This window comes from Dromiciops gliroides, chromosome 4 (genome assembly GCF_019393635.1).
Source record: "Dromiciops gliroides isolate mDroGli1 chromosome 4, mDroGli1.pri, whole genome shotgun sequence".
In the NCBI taxonomy this organism is placed as follows: Eukaryota; Metazoa; Chordata; class Mammalia; order Microbiotheria; family Microbiotheriidae; genus Dromiciops; species Dromiciops gliroides.
The window spans coordinates 158,863,178-158,884,860 of record NC_057864.1 but is presented as its reverse complement, the minus strand read 5'-3'; the positions used below and the strand labels follow the sequence as shown (position 1 = coordinate 158,884,860).

The following is a 21,683-nucleotide window of genomic DNA, read 5'->3' as shown; positions in this document are numbered from 1 at the left end:
TTATTCGGCTTTACGAGTGAGGAGTTGGAAGCCATGTTTTCAATTCCCTTCTCCTAACTCCTTTGTCACCATGGGGAGATAGAAGGATCCCCAGTAGTATCTTCATATCCTGAAGGTGAGGAAGAATGCTTCAAGATCAGACAGTTGGCAAAGGACCATAGTGGAACCTTCACAGATTCATAGAATGTTAGTTAGCTGGAAGGGGAGAAACCATCTAGTCTAACCTTTCTTTTATAGATCAGGAAAAGGAAGACCACAGATAAGAACCTTGTCCAAGGGCCCTGGAACATCCTAATTTCAGAGGTGGAAGGGCAGATAAAAGGTTGTCTAGTCCCACCTGTATTTGAGCAGGAATCCCTTAATCTCATTCCCAAGTGGTCATCCAGCCTGTACTTGCACATCTCCAAGAGAGGAACCCTTCAAAGCAGCCTCATTTCACATCTGCATGGCTTAAAGTGCCAGGAAGTTTCCCCCCATTAGACCAAAATCTAAATGCATTTCTGCAACTCCTGGCTATTGCTTCTATTTTTGCCCTTTGGGACCAAGTATAACTAGTCTTATCCTCCTTCCACATAAACTATTTTCAATACTTGACAGCTATTATGTCTACTCAGTGTTCATTTTTCCAGGTTAAAATGTCCCCAGTACCTTCAATCTTTTGTAGATCATGATCTCTAGACTGCAACCCATCCTCTGGACTCATTCCCACCTGTGAAGGCTACCCCCTCTCCCACCAAGATGTGGCGCCCAGAACTGAACCCAACATAACACTGGTCAAAGAATTGTTCACTAGAATCCAGATCTCCTGCTAATCATTGCCAGTAGGCCCCAAAGGCTGCTGGCTGTGACATGCGAAGCATACTTCCTGGCTGAGTGCAAAGAAAAAGGGAAGGGAATAGATACAAATGACCTTGTTGTTTCACCCAGGCTTCCCTTCATCTTCCTCCTTACCCTGGCCAGAGCTATAGGAAAAGTACTTCTAGTACTTTTGCAAGGAATGGCATCTCAATCTCAATTTCTCCTAAGATGCCCTGACAATACAGAATCCTTACTTACTGTCTAACATACATGTGTAGTATGGCTCCTCATAAGACCTCTTCTTCCACTACTTCTTTTTTTTTTTTTTTTTAGTGAGCAATTGGGGTTAAGTGAACTTGCCCAGGGTCTCACAGCTAGTAAGTGTTAAGTGTCTGAGGCTGGATTTGAACTCAGGTTCCTCCTGACTCCAGGGGCGCGGTGCTCTATCCACTGCACCACCTAGCTGCCCCATTCGCACTACCTCTTGAAAGGACAAACCCAGTTTTTCTGGTATGAAATTCCCTTCAGAGACTCAAACCACAGGTTGGCTTCTGCCAGCCTTCTTTTTCCCAGAAACACCACCATACAACCCTCTCGACAAAGATCACGCCATTTATTTACATGGGATTGGGGGGAGGGGGATGGGGTAGGGATGAGGAGCCTGTTCTCTACTATCTTGGTCTCCAACCCCAGCTCAAAAACTGACTTTTGTCACCATGTTCCTCCTTCAAAAAGGGCTTTCTGGCATAGACAACAAAAGGAAGAACTGGGGGCGTTGGGGTGGAAGGAGAAGGGATGAAGCAGAGGGTAAGAAAGGCATAGGCTTAGGATGTAGAGGCTGAGGGCCCCATCCCTCTTCTATCCTATGATCTCAAAGCACTTACCAGTATTCAGAGGTTGGGGTGATTATGTACATGTGTATGTGTATATGTGTGTGGAAGGGGAGGGGATGGTTGGGTGATATCCCTGCCCCTTTTCAAAGGGGCATGCTCATCCTTATTCGGCATCAAGACTTCTGCATACCAGCTATTCCCATCCCACCCCCAGACTGGCAAACCCCCATTTCTCTTTGGGGGAGATGGTTCTGAAACTAGAACATAGGACCCTCCCTCCTGCAACAATCCCTGAGGGACAGGGAAAAAATCCCAGCCCCTTCTGGGACAAACCCTAGTTCCCAGGGGAGGGCCAAAGGCACTGGTCACTTCAGACCTGGACAAGCCCCTGGTGGTCTCGAGCACATGAAAATGTGTTTGTGTCTGTGTGTGTGTATATGTGGGGAAAGTGAAAGGGAAGGGTATCAACATTCTGTGCTTGAGAGTTATGCAGTCAACAGGGACCATTGTGGGTATTGAGAACTACCCTCTCTCCTTTCCAATTCCAATCCCTAATTAGGGTTTGAAAGTCTCTTCTCCTAGATTCACTCTCCACCTCAGTCTGGCAGACCAAGATTTGCTCCTAGGGCTGCCGACTTTTTCTAGCTTCTAACTCTACCCATTCTGACCTGCTCCAACAACGGGAATACCTATTCTCTCCTCCAGGAAGCTTCACTGCCTCCCCCAACACCAGACCCCACTCCATATCTGCAGCACTGATAATCTAGATCCCTATCCAGCAGGATCATTCCACCTTGTCTCTGTATCTTGAAAGAGTGATCCACCTTCCTCCCCAACCCAAACATGGGGAGCAGAGCCCACGAGACGGCTTTGTACATAAAGGGTATTCAGAATAGTATATGCTGGGGGAAGAGTAAAGGGGGGGGCACGATCGGAGAGTATCTTAGACTAACTACCTGCTCTACCTGCCCTCTCCCACTTGGAAGCATAGAAACTCACAACCCTTCATGGGGGGGAGGGGCGGGGTAAGGTTGGAGATGAGGCTGGTGGGGAATGAGAAGGCTCTGATAAGGAAGCTGGGGTATGGTCAGAATTAGACACAGAAAGATCCCACAATCAACTAGGAGGGGAGGACCAATGTCCCCTGATAAATTAAGCCAATCAGGCCATCCCATGACTCGGTTCCATTAATGACAAGTAATGGAGAATATGGGGTACAGTCAGGGATGGAGTTGGGAAACCCAAATAAAAAGGCAAAATTGCTTAAATATCCCTTTGCAAAGGTCAGGCAGGGGCAGAATGGAAGAGAGATGTACAATTAGAACCAAGAAACTCAAGACAGAGTTATGGGGTTAGGTTGCCATGCCCCAAATGCCTCCTCCCCTGCTGTCTGAAGAGGCTTGAAGACCAGAGAAACAGGAGGTGAAGAGTCATAGGAGATGAGGTTATGGATCTGGAGAGGTTGGGGAGCTGTCAAAGGAACCAAATGATGTAGGGGAGGTCAATGTTTAGGTGTGCATATATGGATGGGGGGGGGATGAGGGCGGTGGGGATGGACTCAGGGATTAGGAGGGCTGAGAACCCAGCAGTCTCTCAATGGCTGCATTAATATCTCCACCCGTAGCAATCAGGGCCTGCAGGTTAGCCTCCCGATTGATGAAGCCCATGGCGTTGAGCTGCTCCAGCTGTTGCTGAAATCGAATCTCTGGGGTTTGCACCTGGAGGGAAGATAGCCTGTTGGTAGGATTCATCCTGCAGGTCTACGTTCTTGGGGACCCCTGGCCAAAGGCAGTGGCTGGATGGGACTCAACTCCCCTTGAAAGGAAGACAGTCTGCCCAACAACACAGAATAACACTCCCCCAATGTTACCCTACTTTTCTGAATCCAATGGGTGTAAAGCTTAAATGCAGCCTCTGTTAGGGCCTCAAAGAACCGTCTGGCTTCATGGATTCAGAGCTGGAAAGGACCTCAGAGAATGAACATCCAGTCCAACCTTGGCCTCACAAAGCCCTCTTCTCTGGGGCAGAGAGAACTGAAGCCTACACTCAGGAGCCCACATTTCATGCCTCTCTTTATGCTTTGGCTGGTGGACTTCCCCCAGCACACACATACATGCACATGAAAGCCAGCCCAGCAAATACACACCTGGGAATTTCCTCCTCCAGCCAAAAGCTGAATCATCTGTTGCATCAGCTGCTGCTGGGGGCTGGCAGTGCTCCCCCCTGGAGAGGCACTAGCTGGCGTGGATGGGGTAGTGATGGGGGGCTCTGGACCACTGCTACCTCCTGCAGGAGGAGGAGGAGGAATCCGGGGTGCCCCAAAGTTGCCAAGGCTGTGGGCAGGAAGAGATAGGAATCAGTCCATGCAAGGCTGAGAGATGGAGAGACACCAAAGACACAGTGATCGAGCTAGAATGAAAGTAGGACAGAGAAGTGGAAAAGAGACACAAAGAAAAAGTGAGAGTTCGATGAAGACAGGCACACAGAAGCCAAAAGGAACAGAAGAGAGTGTGAGATTCGGAGTCATGAAGACAGAGGTTCAAATACTGCTGCAGAAACCAATTATGGGACCTTGGGCAAGTCTCTTAACATCTGAGCCTGTTTTCTGATCTGCCAAATGGGGATAATGGTACCTACCTCACCTGGTTGTTGTGAGGCTCAAAAGGAGATGGAATATATTAAGGACTTTGAAAACTTTCAAGTACTCTATAACTAAGAGCCATTAGGTACAACAGAGTGGAGCCCTGGCCTGGGAATCTTGAGACCTGAATTCTATTAATTTTCTAAGTGAATTTGGGCAAGTTGCTCTGGTCTTCAGTTTGCTCATCTGCAATGTGGAGTGCATGGGGGAGGAGATGGCTTCCAGCTCTTCATCTCCCAGCTCTAACATCTGATGGGGAGGAGATGGGCTCTCAAGGCTGTACAGTCACCTCACCTGGGCACCAGCCCTGGGGCCTCCGTCTGCAGTGTCTGCAACCCCTGTTGAATCTGGAGCAGGGCCTGCATGGCACGGGGGTTGGTGAGAATGGACAGTGAGTCTGGGTTCTGCATCTGGTGGTGGGGGAAAAAAAAAGAGGAGCTTGGGCAAACCCTGCCAGAGAGAAGGGGAGGGAAGGGAAGAGGAAGGAGGAGGACTCAGAACAGGCCTAAGTCTTTCATCTTAGGACAAGTGTCAAATTCCTTGCCTCAAAAATTCCTAGGATTTTAATTACATTAAAATGTAATTGGGAAATATTTAGCAGAATAAAAAAAATACAATACACCAGACAACATTAATTTGTGGTTTCCTAAGTCAATATGCTGTCCCAGGAATCCCTTTCTATTTGAGTTTGACAATTATGTTCTAAGAGATCCACACCCCCCCAACCACAAGGCCCCTCCTCCCCCACCCCTCTATAAATACTTCATCTAGGTGCTCCCCCCCAGTATAACTGGAATTCCTCCCCCTGGTAATCTAAGTCTTTCCCTTTAGGGATTCAAGCATCACCCCCTCCTCTAGAGTCTTACATCTCACCTGCTGTAGAAAGACAGGGAGCTGGAGCCTGAGCTGCTCCTGCAGCTGGGGGTTTCCCGCAAACAATGGGACATTCACCATCATCTGCAGAGACAAGGAACCTATTAATTGGGAGCCCAGGCATTTGGGTTCTACACAAGCACCAAGGAGGGCACGGGGAAGCAGGGCCTTGGAGCAATCTTGCATGATGAGCACTTTTCAGCCCAGGCATGAGCTGATGGCCCACCAAAGCTCCCTTCCCCCCAGTTCAGTACCTGAGCAGCAAAGTCGGGGTTCTGGGCAAGCGTCTGCATCATGCTCCGCATGTACGGGGCAGAGATCATGTTTTGCATTAGCTGGGGATTCTCTGAAATTTGCTGGAGAAGACCTTGCATCTCAGGGCTATTAAACATCCCTACAATGTGGAGAAACCACAGGAGAGAGAATTCAGAAATCTTATTTCCTTCGCGTCTCATCACATCTCTGTGTGCACAGCTCAGAAAGACCAATAACACAACACTGGCTTGGAGGGCTTGCCTTCTTCCCTATCCCCATCTGGAGTTAGGACATTTCCCTGCCATTTTGCTAAGGAAGATCAGTATTCCTGAGGGACCTGAGTGTGGTCCCTGAATCCCCTGGAGCCCAGGGGCTCCACTCCCCAAGAGCAGAGAAAAAGGTAGAGGGACAGAAGTAAACCAGATAAATCTTCCTGCCCAGCTGCATCAGGCTGCACTTATTGATTGAACATAATAAGCTTTTTGAGGGCAGGGCCACAGCCACCATCATTTTGGTGTTTAGCATAGTACCCAGTATACAGTAGGCACTTACTAAATGCTTAGTGAATGACTGATTTGGGAGAGGATGGGTCATGTCAGGTGTTCACGGTTTCCCTCCTGGAATGATTCCAGAGGATTCCCAACCCCTTTCATATAACCCATTGGATTTGATTCCCCCCCAGTAGAATTTAAGATCCTCGAAGGCAGGGCTAGTTTTCTGCATTGTTTTTGTTTCCCCAGAGTCTATCACTGTTCCTTGCACATATTACCTGCTAAATACTTGCTGGATTAGATCTAGAGAAACTGAGATGGGATGGGAACCAGATGTTTTTAAGTGACTCCCGTCTCTACCCCACCCTGCAGGGACTTCCTTAATGTCACAAGCCTGATAATCCAACCTCAGATGTGAATATCCTGTGAAGGGGTGAACAAAGATCTGCTCCTGGGCAGGGGGATGCTGTGTTGACCCTTCTGAACTCCCCCCACCCCCCACAACATACCTGACCCCAGGCTAGCTGCATTGATCCCAAATGGGTTGGAGACTGTTGGGTGCACCTGGCTGGTCCCTGAGCCTCCGCTGCCCTCCCCAGCAGGTCCTGGGGCCTGGGAGGTGGGGGCTGAGGGGCTCCAGGGGTTAGGGAGGGGCTCCCGGTTCTCAGTCCGGAGAGGTTGGGAGGAGGAGCTGTCAGAATTCCCCGCCAATGAGGAGAAGGGATTGTTGCCAAACTGGGAGGAGGAAAAAGTTTCATATTAAGGAGTGAAAACAAACCTTTCTCCCCACGGAGAAAGAAGCAAGATGGAAATATATTGAGCTAATTGTACAGACTAGCTAAAAAGGGTCTACAAATAATCCAGAATCATCTATTGCTATGACTGGCATCAAGATTTCTGCTCTTCTTATTTCCCTTGCTGACCCACCACCAATGGGTCTGAATCCACTGCCTCTAGATTCTGTCTCTAGCACCTCAGCCATAAGGGCCACTCAGGACATGGGATGCTACCTAACATCTTTTCATTGGCCATATGACTTTCACACCCTCCCTGGCTGATGGAGTTCTGGGGTATGAGGGATGAGAACAACCGATAACCTCGAGCATCTCAGCTGCATGTGTGAGAGGTCGCTGATCTTTAACTAACCCCTCCCTCTAAGACACTGAGGTCCAGAGCCCCTGAGCCCCGCTAGTCACCAGCTCCCACCTGCTCCCGAGCAGCACTAAACATGGGCTCCTGGATGTCTGTGTACATGCGACGCAAGGCGTTGTATCCCCCAGGGATGCTCTCCAGGTTGCTCAGGGCCCGGTCCTGATTGCGCATCATCTCTTGCATCATGGCAGGGTTTCGAGCCAGTTCCATGGTCTGGCAAAAGAAAGAAAGGTAGGGTGAGCCCTGGGGCTAGAGGGTGCCGAGGATGGGATAAACCCACTCCAAACCCAGCTCCCCCTCCTAGCCTGTCTTTCAGGGGAAGACACGTTAGCAGAGTGGGAAGTGAGAGGAAGTGAAGTAAGGGGAGTTGATGCCCTCCTTCAGGGCTGGCTAAAGCAATGGTATTATTTAGGGACAAAGGGGAGACCGAGACATGATGGCACTTAGCAGAAGAGAGCCCAGATCTGGAGAGGAGCCTGGTCCAAGGCCAGAAAGAACTGCCAAGAAAACCCAAGTATGAAAAGTCAAGCTGGTTCTATGTGCCCCCATCCTGCCACCTCCAGCCAGGAGGATCAGAGCTAGGGGCCCCTTCTGAGCCAGATGGCTTCCTCCTCCAGGTAGTCTTCCTAACCTGACCTCAATCTTAACCCATTCCCATCCTCCCAGCACCTTCTGGATCTCCACCCCCACCATACCCAAGCATCTCAGCATTAATCAGGGAAAGGGATATTAAATCATCTCCCCAGTCTAGACAGACATTCTCTATCCCTCCACAGCCAGTCTCCATCTACGTTCCCTCTTCTGAATAATAGTGTCCATCCCCACCCCTCCCAGTGTAACTTCCCTTGAAGGCAAGGACTGCTTTTCATCTTGTCTCCATATTTCTGGTGCCTTACACATAGTAGGTACTTAAATACTTGTTGGGTTGGACTGAGTTGGATTAGAAGTCTTCCCAGACTTCCCCACTTCAACCTGCTTCTCATTATAATATCTCAAAGTCTATCCAGCTGCATTGGCAATTTCTGTCTCTGTGTTGGTGACTGTGTGTCTTGGGGATGTATGTCTTCCCTATTAGACCTGAAACTGACTTATGGTAGGAATCATCCTTCTTTTTGTTCTCATAGAGGGTCCAGCATTGGGAGAGAAATCGTTTGTCCTTCATTCTCCAGGAGGTCCGTAACATTAGGGTGATGTCATGACTTTCAGTGAATGAGATTTAAATGAGGGAGGGCTGTGCAAAGTCATCAGCCTCACTCCCTCCTCCAAAGTCACTGCAGGACAGATATCAGGATATCAAGTCCTGGATGTTTTGTTTTGTTTGTTTTTTTTGGGGGGGGCAATGAGGGTTAAGTGACTTGCCCAGGGTCACACAGCTAGTAAGTGTTAAGTGTCTGAGGCCGCATTTGAACTCAGGTCCTCCTGAGTCCAGGGCCAGTGCTTTACCCACTGCACTACCTAGCTGCCCCTCATAGTCCCGGATGTTTTAAGGAAATTGGGGTTAAGTGACTTGCCCAGGGTCCCACAGATAGTAAGTATCTGAGGTTACACTTGGGCTCTATCCACTGAACCACCTAGCTGCCCCAGGAGAGAAATAATCTGTCAAGGAAGGGATAGTGACAGGAAGGTTAAGGACAAAGGGATTAAATGGATTACCACCTGCTTCCTGAAAACACATACACACCTGCCTCATTAACTCTGGGTTATTGAGCATATGGCTGATCTCCGGATTCCTCTCCATCAGCTGCTGCATCTGTGGGTTGGCCATGATCATGTGGCGCATTAGGTCAGGGTTGGACATCATATCTTGGACAAGGGGGTTCTCCATGATCTGGGACAGCATCTCAGGGTTGGACATCAGCTGCCTCTGCATCTGCTGTTGTAGCTCCATGAAATTAGCGGAGCCAAGGCCTAGGTTGCCCAGCCCCAGGATGCCCCCAAAGCCAGCTGCAGGAAGGGGAACTGAGTCATGAACAGAGCATGGACATGCTGCCATGGAACCTACCTCGCTCTTCCCTCCATGACAACACTAATTCCTTCTAGGTTTGCTTACAGCTGTTCTCTCAGAATTGCCCCTTCCCATTCTTTTCAACAAGTCGTGGCCCCATCCCTGCCTTCATGGAGGGCTTCAGCACATTCTCCTTAGTTTACCCTGGAATCACTTTCCTTAAGAGCTGTTCTATTTCCTTATCCTGCTCCTTTCCCAAATCAGGGCTCTCTTCTTGCCAATATCCAAACACGGCTGGGCAGCCTGGGCTTCCAGGACTCTGTCCTGATGCTATCTCAGGCGCCTCCTTGAGGGCAGAGGCCATTTTTTGCCTTTTTTTTTGTAGCCCTAGTGTTTAGCCAAGTGCCTGGCAGGTAGAAAGCACTTAAGAAATGCCCACTAACTGGTCTCTTAGGAACCCTCAGCCTGGCTTCATCAGGAGCACCTGAATTTCATCACCCCTTTTCCCTGCCACCCAACCTCCCTTTCTAAACATGCGTAACATTTCCCTCTTCCAGGAAGCCTTCCCAAACTGACCCCAACCTTACCCCACTATTTCCTCCCAGCATTCATCATTCATAACCATGTGTGTAACTTCTGCCCCCAAGCTAAAGGCCTATCACATTTCCTTCAGTAAACAGACCAGGAACTCTCTGAGAGCAGAGCACACATTCCTTCCTCTGGATTTCCACGCATACCAAACCCAAAGTGAAACAAAAAGCATTTGAGCACTCCCTCCCCAAGTTCCTCCTCAAGAGGCTTACAGAGTATGGATGCAGGACCACTAGAAGACCCATCCCCAGCTCCTGGGGTTGGACCACCTCCACTATTCCTCCGGTTTCCACTAGCAGCATCAGGGGCAGTGCTGCTTGAGGTGGATGGCTGAGCAGGGGCAGCAGGTGAAGCTGTTGTGGGGGCTGGAGCAGAAGCAGCATCTGGGGCAGAGGAAGCAGCAGTAGCAGCGGTGGCGGCAGTAGTGGCAGCAGTGGCAGAGGCAGCAGCAGGATCTTGAGCCCTGAGGACAGAGAAAGGAAAATCCTAAACCAGGGACCCAGGAATCAAAGAATTATGGAAGCATAGAATGCTAGAGCTAAAAGAGATCCTGAAGCTCACAACCCCACACCCCTCTCCCAGACCACTTTATTTTTTTTTTTTTGGCAGGGCAATTAGGGTTAAGTGACTTGCCCAGGGTCACACAGCTAGTAAGTGTCAAGTGTCTGAGGCTGGATTTGAACTCAGGTCCTCCTGAATCCAGGGCCAGTGCTTTATCCACTGCACCACCTAGCTGCCCCTTCCCAGCCCACTTTAAAAGGAGGCTCAGGTGGGAAAGCTGTGATAACTTAGGAGGACTAGCTTGGCATTCAGGAGGCCTGGGCACCAGAATCGGCTTTACTACTAAACTGCTCCATGAGCACAGGCAAATCACTCAGTCACTCCGAGCCCCAGGGGCGAGAGGAGAGAGAAAAGAATGAAGAGGAAGAGGGCCTTCTTTCCCCATTAGAAATATCTCTTGTCCAGGGTCACAAAGCCCCTTGAGGGCAGAGACTGTCTTGCTTTTGTGTTTCTACCCTTAGTGCTTAGCACACAGGAGGTCGAGGGAAAGGCACTAGAGCTACGATTTCATTGGTACTCTCTAGGGGAAGAAACTCCCTTTACCAAATGAGGAAACAATTATTTATTAATTGTTACAGGCACTATGTTAAGGCTTTACAAATACCACCTCACTTGATCCTTACAATAATCCTGAGAGGTAGGTGTTCTTACTATCCCCATTTCACAAATGAGCAAACTAAGGCAGAGAGGCTAAATGACTTGCCCACAGTCACAGAGTCAATATGTGTACAAGGCAGGAGTTGAGCCCAGGTCTTCCTGGCCTTTGGGCCAGCTTTCCATCCACTATACCACATAGTAAGTGCTCATTCCTCCCTCACAACTTCCTGGGGGATATAGTAGATATATCATTCCCACTTTACAGATGAGAAATCTGAGGCTCAAAGAGGTCAATGATGTCCTTGCCCACAGCCACACAGCTAGTAAACAGGAGTTCCAACACTGGAACTCATCCTTCAGCTCAAAGTTCCATGCTTTTCACCCATGCAATCAGCATCGCTAGACTGCCAAGGAAGACAATGCTCTCTTTCCCAACAACTTCTTGTTCTCCAGGTCACTTTCAGGAAGTCCTTTCCTTCTTACTCTAACCTCCAACATCCATGCTGCAATTTAGCTAAAAAAAAAAAAATGTTCTTTTAAACATACTACTGATTCCTATCAACTCTCAGGGTCCCAGGAAAGAGGAAAGGGCCAAAAGAGACAACAGAACTAGAAAAGAGAAGTCCACCAAGATATAGAAAGAACTCATTCATATAGGCAGCTAGGTGGAAAACAGATTCCTGGGGCAGCTAGGTGGCCCAGTAGATAGAGCACCGGCCCTGGAGTCAGGAGGACCTGAGTTCAAATTCGGCCCCAGACACTTAACACTTACTAGCTGTGTGACCCTGGGCAAGTCACTTAACCCCAATTGCCTCACTTAAAAAAAAAAAAAAGAAAGAAAAAGGAAACAGATTCCTGGACTTGGAGTTAAGAAGACCTGGGTTCAAAACCTCCCTCAGACTTTTACCTTCGGAAGTCATTCAACCTCTCTCAATCTCAGTTTCTTCATCTGGGGATAATAACAGCATTGACCACCCAAGGTGTGTATGTATGTCTATATAATATATGCGCATGCATATTATATGAAGATAAAAAATAATGCTAACATATGTATATATATTTGTACATATATACATATACATAAATATACAAACACATATATAAAAAGAATGAGAGAAATTTCTCAATATGTAAAGTGGTTGAAAGCCAGGAGCAGTTTTCAAAAGAAAACTGCAAACTATTGACAACCACATGAAAGAATGCTCGAAATCACTAAAAATGAGAGAAATGCAAATTAAAAGAACGCCGATGTTTTACCCTACATCCAGCACATAGGTAAAGATGACCAAATGATAAATGTTAGAAGATAGGCACATTCATACTGTATCAGCAGAACTGTGAATTGGCCCAACTGTTTTAGAAAACATTAGGAACTGGGTAGAAGTCACCAAACTATACCCACACCCACACCGAGTATGGGCCTCCACATTTCTCACCTGACTGCACTATGTGGGAACATCTCTGACTTCTCAGCCAGGCCCTAAGAAGTTCATTATTGGGACAATCTCACATTCTGCAAGATCTTTTGAACCTTGGGATTACACTTTCTTACCACCCTCTGCCCTTCTGATTGAAAGGTCATGCCAGGAACTTTCAAATCTCTGTTTAAGGAGGGAGTTCAGCTCAGAACATCTAATTTCTCACCTGGCTTTGAGACTCCTCTGACTTCTCCACCATGCTCCCACATCAGGTACCTACTACACCTACTTCACCTTTCTTTTGTGTAGTATCTTCCCCTGTTAGAGTGTAAGCTCCTTGAGGACAGGGACTTTCTTTCTTTTTTCTACTTTCAATATTTAGAATTTTATTTTCCAAAAGTACATGTAAAATACAAATTAAAAAAAAAAATTTTTTTTATTTTTTTCAGGGCAATGAGGGTTAAGTGACTTGTCCAGGGTCACACAACTAGTAAGTGTCAAGTGTCTGAGACCAGATTTGAACTCAGGTCCTCCTGAATCCAGGGCCAGTGCTTTATCTAAAATACAGATTTTGACATCAATTTTTTAAAACTTTGTGTTCCAAATTCTCTTCCTCTCTCTCTCCCCTCCTCCCAAGAACTCAAGCAATACAGGAACAGTCATGTAAAACATTTCCACACTTTCTTTTTTCATATTTGTATCCCAGTACTTAGCACAGTGCCTGTCAAACAGCAGGTGCTTAATAAATGTTTATTGACTTAGTAACTGATTTATTGACATATCCCAAAGAGGGCAAGGACAAAGGGAAAGGGCTGACATACAAAAAATATTTATAAAAATTCTTTCAGAGGTAGCAAGAAACTGGAAATAAAGAGGGTGTCCATCAATTAGAGCATAGGATCATAGATTTAGAACTGGGAATCTATTTTTCATTTTACAGACAAGGAAACTAAGATCCCATGAGGTTAAGAGATTTACCCAAGGTCAAAGAGGCTACAAGTGTCAGGCAAGCTTCGAACCTATGTCCTGATTCTAACTCCAGTATTCTTCTCAATCATACCATAAATGGAATGGAATATTATTATGCCATAAGAAATGACAAATAAGCAGAGTCCAGAGAAACCTGGGAAGACTTGAATTAGCTGATACAGAGCAAAATGAGCAGAACTATAAGTTTATTATAATTGTTTACTCAATGACCATACTGATGTAAAGGAAAACAATGAAAGTCATCAGAACATTAGGCAGCTAGGTAGGTGGCACAGTGGGCAAGAGTACTGGACTTGGACTGAAGAAGAGCTAGGATCAAATCCTGCTTCAGTCAAATACTAGCTTCTGGGCAAGTCACTTAACCTCTCTCAGCCTGTTTCTCCATCTGTAAAAGGGGATAATAATAGTACATACCTCCCAGTGTTGAAGATCAAATGAGATAAAATGGCTTGTAAAACTTAAAGTGCTGTATAAATAAATGCTAGCTATCATTATTTGATCCATGCAGTGACCAATATCAACTTCAGAGGACTGATGGTCAAAAACACTTCCCTTCCCTTGACAGAAAAATTAAGGACTATAAATGCAGAATGAAGTATCTGGCTGAAACAGCCAATATGAAGATTTGTTTGGCTTTACTACAGTTTTTTGTTATGGGAAAGACTGCTATATTTTAAGAGGATAGAGGAAAGAATCACTGGAAAGTAACATGGATTAAAAAGAAAAATCATCAAAAATTTTTTTTCAAAAGAAATATTTTTAAAAAGAAAATGGAGGGGGCGGCTAGGTGACACAGTGGATAAAGCACCAGCTCTTGATTCAGGAGTTCCTGAGTTCAAATCCGGCCTCAGACACTTGACACTTACTAGCTGTGTGACCCTGGGCAAGTCACTTAACCCCCATTGCCCTGCAAAAAAAAAAAAAAAAGAAAAAAGCAAATGGAGGGGCAGTTGGGTGGCATAGTGAATGGAGCACCAGCCCTGGAGTCAGAGGACCTGAGTTCAGATCTGACCTCAGACACTTGACACTTCTAGCTGTGTGACCCTTGGCAAGTCACAACTCTCCAATGCCTCACCAAAAAAAAAAAAGTAGGGTCAAAAGAAAAATGGAAAGCTAGGGGCAGCTAGATGACGAAGTGGATAGGGCACCCGCCCTGGATTCAGGAGTACCTGAGTTCAAATCCGGCCTCAGACACTTAACACGTACTAGCTGTGTGACCCTGGGCAAGTCACTTAACCCCAATTGCCCTGCAAAAAAAAAAAAAAAAGAAAGAAAATGGAAAGCTAATAAAGGATGAGCCTCTCAGCAAAGATTCTAAAAGGAAGGGTAAGGCACTAACTAGTCTTCATTTCCCAGAGATCTAACAATAGGAGGACGTTAAGTTAAATTTTAAGCATTTAAAAACCCTAAAATGGCAATCAAGACTATAGCATCTCTTTCCCTGACCTTTAAATGAATCCCACTGGGTTATGATGAGTAAGAAAGCAGGGATAATGACACCAATGGCCTTTCAAGGATCATTCAGAGAGCAACTCCTGTTGGTTATCCCAAACTTACTTCTGTGGGGTCTTTATCACCAAGTGGACAGTGAGCCCATCCTTGATCCCATGCTGATTTAACGTATCTCCATCTTTGAGAATCTTGCCAGCGAAGATCAGGACAAGCTGGTCTTGTTGGGCCTTAAACCTCCGGGATATCTCCTCTTTGAACTGTGACATCAGGTCAAAAGTCCATGGTCAGTGTGGCCTGCCCCACAGCAAGGCTGTCCAACAGCTCAGATTGTTATTCTTCCTCTTCTTTAGAATCCCTTCACTCCCCTGCTCCAATTTCCAGTCATCAGAAATCTTTCCTCCAATCTAGCATCTCTGTGTCCTGCTGAAGTCCATGGGGGCTAGTCCTCCCTTGCTCGTAGGATGGTGAAGCTGGAAGGGACCCTTACGGATCGCTTAGTCCAATCCCAGAAGATGAGGGGGTGAGAGGGCTTGCCCAAGGTAAGCAGAGGAGCTAAAACTGAAGGCCCGTTTCTCTGACCTTCGGTGGTCTTTTGTCCCTAACACAGCATCTCACACCCCACAAAAATGTCCTTGCTCCTAACCTCCCTTCCCCTCACTGGATCCAAAGCCATTGCCCTCCTTCAGTTTTTTCTTGACTCTCCAGCCTTTAAATATAGAGATGGGGCTGGGAGTGGGATGCGTTATCTTTAAATTCATTCTAGGAACGGAGGCAGTGAAGGAGGGGACAAGGGCCAGGCCAGCCTACAACCAACACCCGGTGGGGGCAAGCAAGGCCTTAAAGGGAAACGTCTAAATCGGGGATTCGGGGCAGGGAGAAAATCCTTGCCTCACCCTTAGGCCCCCTTTCGGGTCTTCCTAACCCCGCGGAGCTCCAGGACCGGAGTGGTCCACGCCACCCTCTAGCTTTCTCCTTTGCCCCGAGCCTCGTGGGTCGGAGTGCCCCTCAACCTCACTTCTGGAAACCCTCTCTTCACGCCCCTCCCTTCGGTTTCCTAGGATGGACGACCTCCCCCACCTTCCCCGCCCCACCATGTGCCACAGCCCCCTTTCTCCCCCCTCCCCGCCTTCCCGTCCCGCCCCCTCCGTCCCCTCCCCGCGCGCCCGCGCCCAACCCGGCCCGGCCCCCAGCGCGCCGCTCTTTACTCTCCCGCCTCCGCGGCCCGCAGGACCGACAGCGGCGTCCGTACCTCACTTCACTGAGGCGCGATCGCAAATCACGATCTCCTCCTTGTCCTTTGGGGTCTTGACGTGACCCGGATCGGGGGGCCCGGCCCCGGCTCGGTCCCGGTCCCGGCCCCGGTCCACGGCTTCCGGTCCCTGGCCCGGCCCCGGCCCCGGCTCCGGCCCCGGCCCGCTCGGCTCCGCCATGCCGCCGCCGCCGCCCGCCCGCCCGCCAGCCCGGCCCCGGCTCCTCCTCCCCGCCCGGCCCGGCCCGGCCACGGCGTCCCCAGCCCTCCCCCCCACCCCAGCCTCCCGCCCGCCCTCTGTCCCTCCCCCCACACCTCCCGCCCCGCCCCGGCCAGCCCCGCCTCTTCGAGGCTCTGCTCCCCCACCTCCAGTCATCGGCTGCCACAGCGCCCCCAGCGGACCGGGAGAGGAAGCTCACTAGACTAGACAGGCACTGATTTTAAAGGCTCCTTAGGGTCACTGGATGGAAAGGTCGCGCACCTCACTGAATGATGAGCTCACTGGACAAAGAAGAGTAAAGAAGACCTGGATTGAAATACGGCCTCAGATGTTTACTGTGTGAATGGATAGATGGATAAGTGGAGAGAGGGATGGATGAAAAAAATTAATAAGCATTTAGTCTGTGCAAAACCCATGGTATCTGACACCTAGTAGGTCCTCAATATTTATTGACTGACTTATTGTTATGCCCTGGGAATTGGAATATAAATATAAAAATAAAAATAAGACTGTCCTAAGAGCTCACGTTCTAATGGGGGAGACAACACATCGGGAAGGTTTCATCCCAGAGAAATAGGTTATAAGCAAGTGGTCAGTGCCACAGCTACTCCACATCCTGGGAAACACAGGCCCAAACAATGGTCTTTCTGTCTCCAGGCCTGATCTTCTCTCCTTGTGATAACATTATTTATCTTTCCTCTGAGTGTCATTCCTTCTCCACTTTATTGAGCCTTGGTTGGGGATCTTGCTTTCCCTTTGGAATAGCCTCAGTCCTCAACTTTTCAGAATCCTGTGTAAAGTGTATCCCAGTCATGTAGATTCTAGTCAACTAGATCTAGAATCTAGAAGACATTGCACTTAATAGGAATAAGGATGGCTTGCCCCTGATTTCTTTGGTTCAGGGGTCTCCTGAGTGAGCAAATTCTCTGCAATTATTTATAGCCTTGGTTGACTGCAGGAAAAGGTTAAGTGACTTGCTCAGATTTACCCAATCAATATATGGCAGGAGCAGAACTTGAACCCAGGTATTTTTTGGCTTGTTGGTTGATTGATTTTGTGGAATCTAACACCTGATTGCCTTATGGTAGATTCCCCTCTTTATTCAACCTTCATCCCTTAAGTAAACAAAAGCAGTATGCTGTAGTGAAAAGAGCACTAGAACGGAGAAACAATAATTCAACCACGAGCTAGCTGTGTGACCTTGGTCAAGTCACTTTTTAATCCTCATTTATATCAAATAGAGATTAATAATACTGGTACTTTGTATTCCACAGAGTTGTTTGTAGGTTTAGCACAGTGCCTGACATATGAAAGTGGATTGAAAAAGTGCAAGGGATATGCCCACACACAAAAATTAAATGAATGACTTAGTAGATGCAGACCAGACTAACTTCCTCTTTCCCAAAAACGGGTTAAATGTCTTCCATGTTTCTTTACTTCTCCACAGGTTTAAAACCCATGGGCTGAGACTGAACCTATAAACTACAGCCCCAAGATGCCTCGCGGCTGTGAGGAAGAACTACAATTTCCAGGGTGCCCCGCAACGGTGGATGGAACGGCTCATTCATCTTGGAGACTACACACTCCCAGCGTGCCGCAGGGGAGCGGCCAGGCTACGGGAAGTGTAGGACAGAGCCCGGGCGGGGGGAAGACCCTAGGGATCCGGGAGTGAGACCCGGTTGCCGGGATTCGGAACCATCGTCATGCTTCGCCCCAAAGCCCTAACCCAGGTGCTAAGTCAAGCCAACACCGGAGGTGTTCAGAGCACACTGTAAGTGTAGGGGTCGGGGGCGGGAGCATCCTTGGGAAAGGGGGCAAGTTGCCTTGCAGTATTGCTGGAATTGGGACAGCCCTTTAGTCAGGCCTTGGAGTGGGGAGTGGGAGTTCGGCGTACCCCAGGAACAAGAAAGTGTAGGAAGAGAAGGAGCTCAATATCAATCCATCATTCAATCAGCCAGCATTTATTAAACATCCGTATTTAGATGCTAGAAACTGCGCAGGGGTTTGGGGATTCAAAGACAAAAATGAAGCAAACTCTGCCTTCCTAGAGTTTGAGCTATTAGGGGAATGAATCCTGGCTGAGAAATAGCGGGGTGAGGTGGGGAAGAAGGCAGTGGTTTTCAGCCTTGGCCTGGAAATTGTGTAGGGGGAGACTGAATAGCTTTTAGCTTGGGTCCTCAGCTGCCTGCAGAAAGTGAAATTTGGGAAAGGAAACTCAGGCTTCTCACCCATGGGCACAATCATAGGACTCCTCTATTAGGTCATCTTAACCATTCCTTTTTTTCCTCCCCTCTCACCAGCTTGCGGAATAATGAGGGCTCCCTGCTGGCCTACTCTGGTTATGGGGACACCGATGCTAGGGTCACTGCTTGCCATTGCTAGCAATATCTGGGCTGCCTACGACCGGAATGGGAAACCAGCCTTTAATGAAGACAATCTCAAATTCATCCTAATGGACTGCATGGTATGAAGGAAGGAGTGGAGCTCCTGGTGGGGAGGAATTTGGACTAGACTCGCCTGGTGGGTAGATCCTTAGGGTCATTGATTTAGGGCTGGACAAGAACATAGAGATCTTCTCATTCAGCTCTTCATGTTTTATTGATGGAAAAACTAAAAGCCAAATGATATGCCCAGGTCACAAACACAGCAGAAGCCCAGATTAGACCATGTTAATCATGAATGAGTGCTGGATTTAGATTTAGATAACCTGGGTTCAGACACTGGCTCCGGTAACTGAATGCTGCTAATTCTCAGGCAAGGTCACGTGACCTCTCAGAGCCTCAGTTTCTTTCATCTGTAAAATGGAAGATTGGACTCAGTGCACTTCAAGGCTGCCTTCATCTTGAAATTCCATTCAATTTAGCAATCATTAAGCACTGGACCCTGTGCTAAGAGTTTGGGATACTAAGACCAAACATAAAGCAAACCCTCCTCTCACTCTCGGTGACCTCTTATTCTTCTGATCTTTGATCCCCTGACTTCAAACTTAGTGTTGTTTCCACTTTACTCTGATTACCCTTAACTTAGTGGTGGACCTAGAGCAGATCCTGGATGGTTGGAGGGAAGAGAAGACAGTAGCTCCCAGGTGCATCGTGGGGGTGGGATCCCAACAACATTCTTAGTGCAGAATCTCAAATCTCCCTGAGAGCAGGGATCTGAAGCCTGGTACTTTAACTTTCCACCTCATCCAAAGACACTATTTCATGTGAACTGTCAGTGCCTGGGTCTATAAGCCTGACAGCTTATAGTTTTGCTGAGAATAAATACATCAAACTGAGAACAGTACAAGGGAGTATATGACAGTATATGATCCTAAAAAAAGATCATAAATCCCAGATTTAGAGCTGAAAGGACACCTCAGAAGTCATCTATTCTAACTCCCTAAGGAAAATTGGGCCCAGGGAGTTGACATTAGAAACCACACAAGTATTATTATTCTTCCAAAAATACCCCTACAAAAATCCCAGATTCTAAGAAACTTGATGGTGGGGACAAATGGGGGCCAATAAGCAGTCAGTATATCCCTTTTCCCACCCCTGCAGAGGGCCGGGTGGCGATCTACCCGAGTGGCAAACCTGTTGCTGTGTATGTACGCCAAAGAGACTGTGGGCTTTGGAATGCTGAAGGCCAAGGTGATCCCTTATCCCATCTCCTTTTTAAAAAACCTCTCCTGTTTCTTGTCATGCCATCGCTGTTACCTTTTCTCCTCTGGAACCCCCACCCCCTTCATGCCCTCGTCTTGGTAGTTCTGAGCTTTCTTCCCTATTCCCAACCCTTCTTTAGAGTAAGTAGAAATGAGAAGCTCAGACATCTCAGTCCTGTTAACTGAGGAAAAGAGTATATGGGTGTAAAAGCGTAGGATGATGGGGAGGGAGGGCGTGGAACTGGGAAGTCTGGTGTCCCAGGCTGCCCTGCCCCCGACAGCTGTTGTTTTTGAACTTAAATTCACCTAACCCTTTTACAGGCCAGGCCCTGTCCAGTACCTGGAGGATCCCCTCACTCAAGTGGCAGCATCCTAGCCAGTCGGGGCATGATGGGCGTTGAGAGTGGGGATGAGGGTGGAAGGCTAACCTTTTGGCGGGGCAGGCCCCCCCCCCCCAAACCTTTCCTGAAGTCTGAAGGAAAGTTTTCCAAAAAATCTCACTGAAATAACTATTTAACACCTGTCTTATGTATTAGATTCTTTCTCCTTGGGCGTGTTCAGGGTGGGGAGTGGGGAGGTGCAGAGGAAGGTCTCATAGGGAAGTGAATGAGGCAGTTTCAGAGAAGCAAATTTAGGCTCCCACAGATCAGGACAATCAATAGAGGCATCCAGAAGTGGAATGGGCTGCCCTAAGAGGAGCTAGGTTCCCCCTCCTTAAAGGTCTGAAAGCAGAGGAAAGGTGACCACTTGTGGGCTCTGTTAATAGTGAGGATGTCTTTCCTGTGTGTCTGGATTGGACTAGAGAGCTGCTGAGGGCCCTTCCAACTCCCAGATTCTGAGATGGATAAGGGATCCCTCCTAATGTGCATTTGTAAAAAACAGATTCTTTCCCCTCTCATCGGGAGCCAAATGGTTTTTGGCTGGGCTTTCCCACCTATCACCCATGATCTGCAGTAAGCCTGGATGGATGCCTGAGTTTAGGTGGGAGGGACCTAGTGAGGGTCACATTCTATACACAGGGAGCCAGATGCCCCAACTCCTAGTCCAGGAGGGTCATGTGACCATATTTACTCCCCCCCCCCCCCCACACCCCCTTCCCCATCTCCTTCAGGCATACCCATTTTTGAGTACATTTCTTAGTTTGGAAGTTGAGTGAGAGCTACCAAGGACATTTGGCTTCCTAGGGTTTAAGTGCCGTCCCACACCCAACACACACAAAGAGGGACAGCAGCTTGATTGGAATCTGCAAGCTGCTTTAAGGTGTGCTGTCTGGAAGGAAGCCCCAGGCCAGACAACTGGGAATTCTGGAGTCCAGGCAACTAAGAGGAGGCCAAAGGTTGATCAGAGACCTCGGCTATTCAGCCTCAGCTCCAGACCCTCCCCTAGCGTGTGTGCATGTGCATGTATATACACGCCTCACAGAACCTGTTTCTAGAACCCTGTAGCTAGAAAAGGCTATATTTGCTTTTTGCTCTTCCCCTTTCCCAGTGGTCCTCTTTCTGTTTCTTGCTTCTTTAACTCAGAGCTCTCAGTTCCCCTAACAGAGACCAATGATATGCCCAGAGTCCCCACCCCCAACCAACCCCAGCTGAATACTACCAGTCCCTGCTGTCAAGTACTTCAGTTTCCTAAAGTGGGCAGAGCCCTAAAGTCCAGCCTTACCTAGGGGTTGGGGGTGGAAAACTACCAAAAAAAAAAAAAAGGCTACCTTGCCTACTGCCCTGGTTCCCTAGGAGGGGTTGTTACCATAGCAACTGTACAGGCGAACTTGTTTCTCTCCCAACTAAACTGAAGGCTTCCAGCCCACTGACAAGTCTTCCTCCTTGTGAGTGCTTCTTGTGCAGCCCCCTAGCTTGCTGCTCTCTAGCTACTTCTGCAGTACAGGATCGGAAGACGGGATTTCTTTCTGTTTTCCCCTCATGGTTGTTGCAAACTTAAGATCAGGAGCTAACTTGCCCTATCAAAGACCTGGAA

The 21,683-nt window shown here is 48.0% G+C and overlaps 2 protein-coding genes across 2 annotated transcripts; one reads left to right on the top strand and one right to left on the bottom strand.

Annotated features, from left to right (window-relative positions):
* Window positions 1-1,392: 1,392 nt before the first annotated feature.
* UBQLN4 (ubiquilin 4) lies at window positions 1,393-17,771 on the bottom strand. Its single transcript, XM_044003217.1, is given in 15 exon segments — window positions 1,393-3,349; window positions 3,778-3,964; window positions 4,567-4,682; window positions 5,146-5,229; window positions 5,400-5,539; window positions 6,401-6,626; window positions 7,098-7,256; window positions 8,725-8,987; window positions 9,792-10,042; window positions 14,703-14,854; window positions 15,241-15,244; window positions 15,852-15,906; window positions 15,909-16,200; window positions 17,590-17,679; window positions 17,742-17,771. Coding segments are annotated over 15 exon segments (2,202 nt in total). The 3' UTR covers window positions 1,393-3,196.
* On the top strand, window positions 17,514-20,233 carry LAMTOR2 (late endosomal/lysosomal adaptor, MAPK and MTOR activator 2). The gene is given in 4 exon segments (XM_044004314.1): window positions 17,514-17,837; window positions 18,367-18,436; window positions 18,438-18,530; window positions 19,609-20,233. Coding segments are annotated over 4 exon segments (435 nt in total). The 5' UTR covers window positions 17,514-17,769; the 3' UTR covers window positions 19,813-20,233.
* The last annotated feature ends 1,450 nt before the right edge of the window (window positions 20,234-21,683 follow it).